The following is a 12,092-nucleotide window of genomic DNA, read 5'->3' as shown; positions in this document are numbered from 1 at the left end:
CCCCACTGCCCGACTCAGGCCGGGCAGTCATCCGGCCTGCAGCCGACTACCCCCCCACCTTGATGGGAGAGGAAGTCCGCCACAACCATCTGCGCCCCCGGCCTGTGGACCACCTCGAACTTAAACGGCTGAAGTGCCAGATACCAACGGGTGATCCGCGCGTTGGCATCCTTCATGCGGTGGACCCACTGCAGGGGCGTGTGGTCCGACCAGAGGGTGAAAGGGTGCCCCAGCAGATAGTAGCGGAGGGTGAGAACCGCCCACTTGATGGCGAGGCATTCCTTCTCCATCCCGAGATAGGGGCCCGCGCCCTGGAAAACGCCGTGGTTCTGGCGGCATCCGGTGAGCTCTCTCGCTGACCCTTGAAAATCTGGGGGAGAGGGTGTAAGTCTCGCGCCGGGCCATACACACACGCACGCACACAAGTCTCCAGGTTGGGGAGTAGCTCCCTTCCTCTGCTCTCCCTCTCCTCTTATAGGGCGCGGTCCCTGGGGAAGACACACAAACACAGGCTAATTCCCGTCAGGTGCAGTGATTCCGCCACTTACCTTCCCTGACTCCACCCTTCATTCACAGACCAACGTTTGACCACGCCCCCGCTGCCACAATTTGTAATAAAAATGATTACTGATTAATAATGATAATAATAAAAACAATTGATATTGGAAATAATAATAATAATAATAATAATAATAATAATAATAATTGTGGGACACTCTGTATATAAAATACTCTAAGACTGATATTCATGTTTACACACAGTGTGAAAATGGATGGATAAACACAAAAGACAATCAAACAAATCAGATTTACTTTCAGATTTCAATTACAGAGAATATGCTGATTATAGAGCATATGCTATGACAAGACCAGACTGAGTCTTTAGTCTTTTTAAATATTTAATTATGAACATAGTTAATTGCAAGTGTTTTATTCTCTGTGTGTGTGATTTTCTTCTCTTATTTTTTTTTATTTGCCTTTTGTAATTAACTCAGTTCCATGGATAATAAGTGAAACCGAATGTGTTTTCCAACGACACGAAAGACATGACATGAAACTGTCCATCACTGTATATACTGTAACATATAGCATCACTCTGCTGCAGTACTTACTTCTGGCACTTACAGTACCAGACCAAGAGACTTGCAGCTGTAATTGCAGCAAAAGGTGTCTCTACAAAGTATTGACTTTGGGGGGTGAATACCTATGCACACTCCAGATTTCTATTTTTTTTCATCTTAATTATTGTTTGTGTCACAATAAAAAAATAAAAAATAAAAAAATTTGCACCCTTAAAGTGGTAGGCATGTTGTGTAAATCAAATGGCACTAAACACCACCCCCACCCCCAAATAAATAAATAAATAAATAAATAAATATAAAATCCATTTTAGGGCAGCACGGTGGTGTAGTGGTTAGCGCTGTCGCCTCACAGCAAGAAGGTCCGGGTTCGAGCCCCGTGGCCGGCGAGGGCCTTTCTGTGCGGAGTTTGCATGTTCTCCCCGTGTCCGCGTGTGTTTCCTCCGGGTGCTCCGGTTTCCCCCACAGTCCAAAGACATGCAGGTTAGGTTAACTGGTGACTCTAAATTGACCGTAGGTGTGAATGTGAGTGTGAATGGTTGTCTGTGTCTATGTGTCAGCCCTGTGATGACCTGGCGACTTGTCCAGGGTGTACCCTGGCTTTTGCCCGTAGTCAGCTGGGATAGGCTCCAGCTTGCCTGCGACCCTGTAGAACAGGATAAAGCGGCTAGAGATAATGAGATGAACGAGATGAGATAATAATAATAAAATCCATTTTAGGGCGGTACGGTGGTGTAGTGGTTAGCGCTGTCGCCTCACAGCAAGAAGGTCCGGGTTCGAGCCCCGTGGCCGGCGAGGGCCTTTCTGTGCGGAGTTTGCATGTTCTCCCCGTGTCCGCGTGGGTTTCCTCCGGGTGCTCCGGTTTCCCCCATAGTCCAAAGACATGCAGGTTAGGTTAACTGGTGACTCTAAATTGACCGTAGGTGTGAATGTGAGTGTGAATGGTGGTCTGTGTCTATGTGTCAGCCCTGTGATGACCTGGCGACTTGTCCAGGGTGTACCCCGCCTTTCGCCCGTAGTCAGCTGGGATAGGCTCCAGCTTGCCTGTGACCCTGTAGAACAGGATAAAGTGGCTAGAGATAATGAGAAATCCATTTTAATTCCAGCTTGTGATGTGACAAAACAGGACAAACACGAAGGGGGATGAATACTTTTGCAAGACACTGTATCTATAAATAATACTGTATTTTTGCACTTCTAGTTAGATGCTAACTGCATTTCATTAGTTTTGTACCTGTACTCTGTACAATGACAATAACATTTAATCTAATCTAATCTAATAAAAGAATGAATGAAGGTAAACCCTCATGTGCATTAGGTCACCTGGTCATATTTGCACCAATCACAGCTAAGGATCTCGGCTTTGTGTGCTGGAATGGCCAGTCGACACAAGCCTGCTTTCAAGTCCCAAACTCTCAGCGTGCCATCTCCTGGAAACACAGACAACAGACTATTATAAACAAAATGGCCATGATTTTAGCAAATGATAACGTGATATATCATTAACTTGTGGGTTGATCATTCGTCATTTGGTGAATATCACCTATACAACCCTGCAATATAAGCTGAAAACTGTCTAAACACTTGGATATAAAGTCAGCATGTTATACTAATTGTAATGTGCAGCATATAAAGTGTTTATTAGAGCAAATCCATACCCTCATCATCAAAGTTCTGAACACAGGAGTTAAAACATATGTAGACAGCATCACATAGGAATAACCTATAATTATAATCTATGAACATAAATATGGGTGTTGGTGAAAACCTGGAAACGTAAGACATATGAGTCTATAAACAGACAAATGAAGCAGACACCATAAGGATCAACACCAATCACCAGGCAGGGGTGAAGATAAGACACAAATATAAACAAAATACACATGATGAAGTGAACTACAAAGCACAAAACATGAACAGTGTGCACCTTGCTGTGGAGATTTTCTGCAGCAGAAAAGTTACAAAGAACCGATACTGGAGACTCCTTCCATAAATGTAAAAAAAAAAAAAGGCCTCCTTCGAGAAAAACATTTTCTTCAAACCACTTACAACCCCGATTCCAAAGTTGGGTCACTGTGTAAAACGTAAATAAAAACAGGATTTTATGATTTGCAAATCCTTTTTGACCAACAGTACCCTCAGTTGAATACAATACAAAGACAAGATCAAGATGTTCAAACTGATAAACTTTTAAAACTATTGTTTTCTTGTAGATATACACTGCTTCTGAATTTAATGTCTGCAGCATGTTCCAAAAAAGTTGGAACAGGGGCATGTTTACCACTTTTTTACACTACCTTTTCTTTTAACAACACTCTGTAAGCATTTGGGAAGTGAAGACCAATTATTGAAGTTTTGAACATGAAATTCTTTCCCATTCTTGCTTGATATATGACTTCAGTTGCTCAGCAGTCTGGGGTCTCCATTGTTGTGTTTTATGCTTCATAACGCAGCACATATTTTCAATGGGAGGCAGGCAGGCCAGTTTAGCACCTGCACTCTTTTACTACAAAGCCATGCTGATGTAACGTACAGAATGTGGTTTGGCATTGTCTTCCTGGAATAAGCAGGGACGTACCTGAAAAAGACATCGTCTGGATGGCAGTATATGTTGCTCCAAAACCTATGTGTACCTTTCAGCATTAATGATGCCTTCACAGATGTGCAAGTTACCCATGCCATGGGCACCAACACACCCCCATACCATCACAGATGCTGACTTTTGAACTTCGTGCTGGTAACAAATGGTCCTTTTCCTCTTTAGCCTGGAAGACTAATGATTCATGACTCGTGATTTCCAAAAACAATCTGAAATGTGGACTTGTCAGACCACAGCACACATTTCCACTTTGCATCAGTCCATTTCAGATAAGCTCAAGCCCAGAGAATTTGGTGGTATTTCTGAATGTTGTTGATATATGGCTTTTGCTTTGCATGGTAGCTGCAGTGATGAACTGTGAATACTGACAACAGTTTTCCCAAAGTGTTCCTGAACCCATGTAGTAATATTTTTTATAAAATCATGTTGGTTTTTAATGAAGTGCCACCTGAGAAATCGAAAGTCATGGGCATTCAATGTTGGTTTTCAGCCTTGCCCCTAATGTGCAGAGATTTCTCTGGATTCTCTAAATCTTTTGATGAATTTATGGATTGTCGATGGTGAAATCAGGAAATTCCTTGCAGTTGTATGTTGAGAAATGTTCTTAAACTGTTGGACTATTTACCTATGCAGTTTTTCACAAAGTTGTGAACCTCACCTCAACCTTGCTTGTGAATGACTTAGTCTTTCCAATTACCAATTAACCTTGTATTGGTTAATTGTAGAATTAGTTGTAGAACGTTCCAAACAGGTATTTTTTGAGCATTTCACAACTTTCCCAGTTTTTTGTTGCCCCGTCCCAACTTTTTTGGAATCAGGGTTGTATTATTAGTCTTAGGTTATGTGGTGCATCCACCACACAAGTCCCTGTAAATTAGCTGTTACTATGAATAACATGATAACAAATGCAGAAATTACATAAACAAATATGAAAACCCAACTTAGCTTCAGACTTGTCCAGGGTGTACCCCGCCTTTCACCCGTAGTCAGCTGGGATAGGCTCCAGCTTGCCTGCGACCCTGTAGAACAGGATAAAGCGGCCAGAGATAATGAGACGAGATGAGATGAGATGAGACTTAGCTTCAGGTGCGTGTGTGATGATTCAGGCATGATAGCTTGCACAATTCTAAACTGGTGGCTATAAATGTTTATTAGCAATCCAGCATCATTAGTATCCAGCATCATTGCTCCAGTGCAAAACTAAAGAAGCAAACTTATTGAGCCTTGACTGAATGCATTTGGGGAATAGAGGAACACTGTGTCCAGTTCATTTTTAGCTGTACTGCTCTTTTTACATGAAAAGCTTCAATCAGCAAATGGTGGTCCTGCCAACTTCTCTTGCAGTTTCAGGCTGCACTGTAATTGTTGCACACACACTAATACAGCAAATGCAAACCGTGTCTAAATCTCAGAAATATTCCCTCTCCCTACCATTCTGCAGAAACTTGTCAACCATGATGTTCATTTCAAGGAACACTTCACCATGAATGGAAGAACAGCAGAACTGTTAAGGTCAGTGTATCAAAGTATACCAACAACACACTGAATTTCTGAAAGTGTCTGTGTCTGCGTGTGTGTGTGTGTGTGTAAAACCCTCTATGACCTTCATTCACATAACAGAAAACCCTAAAAAGAGGGGATTGCCTCATTAGGCTCTATAATTCAACACTACATTTAATATTCTGTAGTCAGCAGTAAGTGAGCTGTGGGTCAGTCATTCATCGTAGAGTGTCCATGGAGACTTGCAACATCAGCACCATTCACACCAGAGAAAAACAGTCTAGAGCTGACCAGAGAAAAACATCATTCTAGTGGCACTGATTATTGTACAAATGCTCTGAATTAAACTGTGTGCATCAGTGAACTCAGCGAGCATTTTCTACTGTTAACTAAGTCAGGAGGTCTTAACTTCAGTTTTTCACTTTAAAGTTTTTCCCTGCTCACGCACCTGAATCAAGTGATTGGATAATAATTAAGCCTTTACTGGTTTGGGCAAGGTATACTGAGAGTAGGGGAAACTTCAGAAAGGCAGCAGATCTTCAGGACTGGTGCTATAAACCCTGATAGAAATGGTAAAGCAATAGTCGTGTAACACAGATTTGTTGTAATCTGTGTACCGGTCACAGTGAATGGTGTACAGCTGCACTCATTTAAAAGGAGACATGGCCTCTGTACCTGTCAGTCACAGTGAAGGAGGTGTAGCCTGTCTGCCTGTCAGTTACAGTAAAGATGATGTGATCTGTCTGCCCGTCAGACACAATAAATGAGGTGTGGCCTGTCTGCCTGTCAGTCACAGTAAAGATGATGTGATCTGTCTGCCTGACAGTCAGAGTGAAGGAGGTGTGGCCTGTCTGCCTGTCATTCACAGTGAAGGAGGTGTGGCCTGTCAGTCACAGTAAATGGGGTGTGGCTGGTCTGCCTGTCAGTTACAGTAAAGGAGGTGTGGCCTGTCTGCCTGTCAGTCACAGTGAAGGAGGTGTGGCCTGTCTGCCTGTCAGTCACAGTAAAGATGATGTGATCTGTCTGCCCGTCAGACACAATAAATGAGGTGTGGCCTGTCTGCCTGTCAGTCACAGTAAATGAGGTGTGGCCTGTCTGCCTGTCAGTCACAGTAAAGATGATGTGATCTGTCTGCCTGACAGTCACAGTGAAGGAGGTGTGGCCTGTCTGCCTGTCAGTCACAGTGAAGGAGGTGTGGCCTGTCAGTCACAGTAAATGGGGTGTGGCTGGTCTGCCTGTCAGTTACAGTAAAGGAGGTGTGGCCTGTCTGCCTGTCAGTCACAGTGAAGGAGGTGTGGCCTGTCTGCTTGTCAGCACCAGTGTGTCAGTGTGTGAGACAGCCCCAGTGAAGGAGGTGTGGCCTGTGCATGCGTGTGTGAGACAGCCACAGTGAAGGAGGCGTGGCCTGCGTGTGTGAGAGACAGCCCCAGTGAAGGAGGTGTGGCCTGTGTGTGAGACAGCCCCAGTGAAGGAGGTGTGGCCTGTGTGTGTGACAGCCCCAGTGAAGGAGGTGTGGCTTGTGTGTGTGACAGCCCCAGTGAAGGAGGTGTGGCCTGTGTGTGAGACAGTCCCAGTGAAGGTGGTGTAGCCTGTGTGCCTCAGTCTCAGTGAAGTAGTAGTTTTGCAAAATAATGCACCACAGTATCAAATTAAAACAACTCTGAATTTTGTTTTTGAATTGTTGCTTTCAATAGATATTAAACATTACAGGTTAACTCAGTAATCACGTATCAAAATATACATACCACTGTCTCGGGAAAAGAGATACTGCAATCCAATAAACGGACATCCATGTGTTATAAATATCTTTTATAACTGGCCAGCTTTTATCATAATCCTTTCACCTAAAATCAGTTTCTAAGGACAGTAGTCAAGAGCCACATCAGGGCTAAAAATGAACTTCAGTGCTTGGTCGCCACTCGGACCAGTATCCCTGAATCCTTAGTGGCCCAGGCCAAAAAAAGTGGCCCTTAAATTTCCTCTTGTCGAACACAAAGCAATTTAAAACCATTTTTACTTGAATAACATCCCACGGTGGGCGGCACGGTGGTGTAGTGGTTAGCGCTGTCGCCTCACAGCAAGAAGGTCCGGGTTCGAGCCCCGTGGCCGACGAGGGCCTTTCTGTGCGGAGTTTGCATGTTCTCCCCGTGTCTGCGTGGGTTTCCTCCGGGTGCTCCGGTTTCCCCCACAGTCCAAAGACATGCAGGTTAGGTTAACTGGTGACTCTAAATTGACCGTAGGTGTGAATGTGAGTGTGAATGGTTGTCTGTCTATGTGTCAGCCCTGTGATGACCTGGTGACTTGTCCAGGGTGTACCCCGGCTTTCGCCCGTAGTCAGCTGGGATAGGCTCCAGCTTGCCTGCGACCCTGTAGAAGGATAAAGCGGCTAGAGATAATGAGATGAGATGAGACATTACTCAAACATTACACTACATTACAGTCATTTAGCTGACATTTTTATTCAAAGTGACTAACGATAAGTGCATGTAGCCAAGAGAATCCAAGAGCAACCAGTGCTGAAGTACTAGTGTAAACAAACAGCCTACAAATACCATCCAATATCTGGAATGATCAGGGTAGTTAAGAAGTTGAAAAAACTTGGACAAATACATAGACAAGGAATTATTTAAGTGTGGTATGTTTATTGTTTCCTTCTCTGACCTAGCTTTTGCTTCTTGAGCCTAGACAAGAGACATCATGGTACTGGTAGAGTTCTATTAGACTAGAGCTAGGTGCTTACAATGGTGCTTGAAAGTTTGTGAACCCTTCAGAATGTTCTATATTTCTGCATAAATATGACCTAAAACATCATCAGATTTTCACACAAGTCCTAAAAGTAGATAAAGAGAACCCAGTTAAACAAATGAGAAAAAATATTATACTTGGTCAATTATTTATTGAGGAAAATGATCCAATATTACATATCTGCGAGTGGCAAAAGTATGTGAACCTCTAGGATTAGCAGTTAATGTGAAGGTGAAATTAGAGTCAGGTGTTTTCAATCAATGGCATGACAATCAGGTGTGAGTGGGCACCCTGTTGTATTTAAAGAACAGGGATCTATCAAAGTCTGATCTTCACAACACGTTTGTGGAAGTGTATCATGGCATGAACAAAAGGAGATTTCTGGGGACCTCAGATTGTTCATGCTCATCAGGCTGGAAAAGGTTACAAAACCATCTCTAAAGAGTTTGGATTTCACCAATCCACAGTCAGACAGATTGTGTACAAATGGAGAAAATTCAAGACCATTGTTACCCTCCCCAGGAGTGGTCGACCAACAAAAATCACCCCAAGAGCAAGGCGTGTAATAGTCGGCAAGGTCACAAAGGACCCCAGGGTAACTTCTAAGCAACTGAAGGCCTCTCTCACATTGGCTAATGTTAATGTTCATGAGTCCACCGTCAGGATAACACTGAACAACAATGGTGTGCATGGCAGGGTTGCAAGGAGAAAGCCACTGCTCTCCAAAAAGAACATTGCTGCTCGTCTGCAGTTTGCTAAAGATCACGTGGACAAGCCAGAAGGCTATTGGAAAAATGTTTTGTGGATGGATGAGACCAAAATTAGGGATAGACCGATTATCGGCCGGGCCGATTATCAGCGCCGATATTCGGCATTTAGACGCATATCGGCATCGGCCTTCTTTTTTAATCCGACGGCCGATAAGAAATCATTTTAAAACTGGGTTATTTTGGCTCTGATGCAGCCGCGCCTCTCTATCTGCAGTCACTGCTCTGGCTCGAGCATTGTCCCACCCACAGCACCATCTGATTGGTTACACGCAGAGCCATTTGATTAGTTACACAGCACGGGTAACAGCCAATCAGCAGTGAAAGATCGCACACGGCGGAGAGGAGCAAGTTTTGCCAAGTGTAGAACCTCCGGAGAGCAGATTGATGTTTCGAAGGTAAGTTAAGGCAGCAGAGTCCCGAAATTGTAATAAACATCCCAGTCCTCTACAACTCACAACTACTAGTAATGTTACTGTGAGCCCAATAACATTATATAAACATCAGCGGCAGCTTTGCTTCTCGCAGTCCCTCCAGATGTGTCTGTTCATCACTTGAAACAAGGTTGCTGAGAATATCGATATGGAAATAGTCCGTGATGTGTGTGTGAGAGTGAGAGTGTGTGAGAGCTACAGTCTATGAGTGAGAGGGAGAGAGTGTAAAAAACCTAATGAACTCAATTCAGTCCAGCTTTATTGCAGGGAAGCACATAGAGGTGAAGGCTAATTAGCTTTTAGCATAATGTTAGCCCACCGGTCCGCTCTCTCCTCTGGTAGATGCTTAGCAAACTGTAACAATGCGGAGCCATGTCTGTTATGGTAGAGAATAGTGCGTGTGTCTGTGTGTGTGTGGGCCACATGAGAAGCTGCATAAACTGACAGCAAATCACCATCTGTCTGACAGAAAACTGAAGGGCAATAATGACTGTTAAACTACCAAGTTATTTTACTTTACCTTTTTCTGTGTTGATGGAGAGATCCCAAGCAGCAGAAAATGGCATATTGTTAGATAAAGTGTGTCCTGAAGAAGCTGTCTTTGATAGTTTCTTGTAGAGAGGAGCAGAATATTGCTGTTCAAGACTTAAGACATAATGCATCATAAAGCCTACATGAATGAACTGCATGGTGTTCAGGGATGAACAGTCTCTCCTATTGCTATTGTACTATTTTTTCAGCTATAGTAACATATATTGTTCGTAATGTAGCAGCCTAGTTTTGAATGACAGGGTCCCTGCTATCACATGTTGTTAAAATATAACATTTACATAATAAAATCAACTGCAGGCTTACCAAATGCTGTAATAAATTAAGCATGATGAGTTGAGCACATGTCAGCATATGGCCCCACTTTTAACTCACTCTCTTTTTTTTCAAACCCTTATTGCAGATGGATAGACCTAGGTTTAAGAGTGCAGTATGGATGTATTACACCCAGCCAACACCAGGGAAGGCGGTGTGTAATACATGCAATGAAGGTGTCAGCATGGGAGCAACAACGGGGAAAAAACAAAAATACTTCAAACCTGTGGTCCCATCTTAGGATTCACCACCCTGAGTTGTATGAAACAGCACAGAAGAAATAGGGATCTGAATCTCATCAGGATGAGGCAACTTCATTTCAGCTAACAATAGAGGGCATGTTTCAGAAACAAAGAAAGTGGACAAACTCCGATGACAGGTCGAAACTAATAGACAAACTAGTCATAGAGATGATAGTCACTGACAACCAACCATTCACGGTGGTGTCTGATGTTGGCTTTAAGCGCCTGATGGCTGCAGCAGAGCCACGATATGCTCTGAAAAGTGACAAGTATTACCAAACTGAAAAGCTGCAAGAAGTTCACCACAAGGTTGTGGACAAGATCAAAGCCCTGATTGAACCTGATAATGCTGGCTACTCTCTCTCCTTCACTGCTGGTCTGGTGTGACAGAGTTTCTCATGAGCCTGACATGCCATTTCATTGATGCTGAATGGATAAGAAAGCAGGTCGTCTTAAACACAAGAGCGATGCATGGGTCCCACACTGGGGAATACCTGAAAGAGACATTCCTCAGTATGCTTGAGGACGGGAAGATAAGCAAAGACATACTGCTGAGCCTGGGAGCTTCCTGCACTTTTTGTTAGAATTTTAAAAAGATGTCTATTGTCAGTTGCAAATCTGAAAAGAAGTTTAATAAACACATGCTTAAAGGCATTTAAACAAAGTTAAGTGTTGGAGTTTCTATTATTCAAAATTTCAACACCAATATTTTCACTTTTACTGCAAATGAATATCGGCTCTACATATCGGTTATCGGCTTCCGTGACTACTAATAATCGCTATCGGTATCGGCCCCGAAAAAAACATATCGGTCTATCTCTAACCAAAATAGAACTTTTTGGTTTACAACCCCGATTGCAAAAAAGTGCAAATTGTAAATAGAAACAGAATGCAATAATTTACAAATCTCAAAAACTGATATTGTATTCACAATAGAACATAGACAACATATCAAATGTCGAAAGTGAGACATTTTGAAATTTCATGCCAAATATTGGCTCATTTGAAATTTCATGACAGCAACACATCTCAAAAAAGTTGGGACAGGGGCAATAAGAGGCTGAAAAAGTTCTCATCTCATCTCATTATCTCTAGCCGCTTTATCCTTCTACAGGGTCGCAGGCAAGCTGGAGCCTATCCCAGCTGACTACGGGCGAAAGGCGGGGTACACCCTGGACAAGTCACCAGGTCATCACAGGGCTGACACATAGACACAGACAACCATTCACACTCACATTCACACCTACGGTCAATTTAGAGTCACCAGTTAACCTAACCTGCATGTCTTTGGACTGTGGGGGAAACCGGAGCACCCGGAGGAAACCCACGCGGACACGGGGAGAACATGCAAACTCCACACAGAAAGGCCCTCGCCGGCCCCGGGGCTCGAACCCAGGACCTTCTTGCTGTGAGGCGACAGCGCTAACCACTACACCACCGTGCCGCCGGCTGAAAAAGTTAAAAGGTACAAAAAAGGAACAGCTGGAGGACCAAACTGCAACTCATTAGGTCAATTGGCAATAGGTCATTAACATGACTGGGTATAAAAAGAGCATTTTGGAGTGGCAGCGGCTCTCAGAAGTAAAGATGGGAAGAGGATCACCAATCCCCCTAATTCTGCGCCGACAAATAGTGGAGCAATATCAGAAAGGAGTTTGACACTGTAAAATTGCAAAGAGTTTGGACATCATCTACAGTGCATATCATCATCAAAAGATTCAGAGAATCTGCGTAATGGTCAAGGCCGGAAAACCATACTGGGTGCCCGTGATCTTTGGGCCCTTAGACGGCACTGCATCACATACAGGCATGCTTCTGTATTGGAAATCACAAAATGGGCTCAGGAATATTTCCAGAGAACA

General features: G+C 43.5%; 1 protein-coding gene across 4 annotated transcripts in view; it reads right to left on the bottom strand.

The window, feature by feature from the left end:
• Window positions 1–12,092, bottom strand: part of pex7 (peroxisomal biogenesis factor 7) — a 143,086-nt gene that overhangs the window by 70,632 nt on the left and 60,362 nt on the right. For all 4 annotated transcript variants that reach the window (XM_060916457.1, XM_060916458.1, XM_060916456.1 and 1 more), the window contains one exon: window positions 2,403–2,509. In XM_060916457.1, the coding sequence (XP_060772440.1) occupies window positions 2,403–2,509 (107 nt within the window). The remainder of the gene's footprint in view (window positions 1–2,402; window positions 2,510–12,092) is intronic.

This window comes from Neoarius graeffei, chromosome 3 (assembly GCF_027579695.1).
Source record: "Neoarius graeffei isolate fNeoGra1 chromosome 3, fNeoGra1.pri, whole genome shotgun sequence".
Lineage (NCBI taxonomy): Eukaryota > Metazoa > Chordata > Actinopteri > Siluriformes > Ariidae > Neoarius > Neoarius graeffei.
This window is presented reverse-complemented; position numbering and strand designations above follow the sequence as displayed.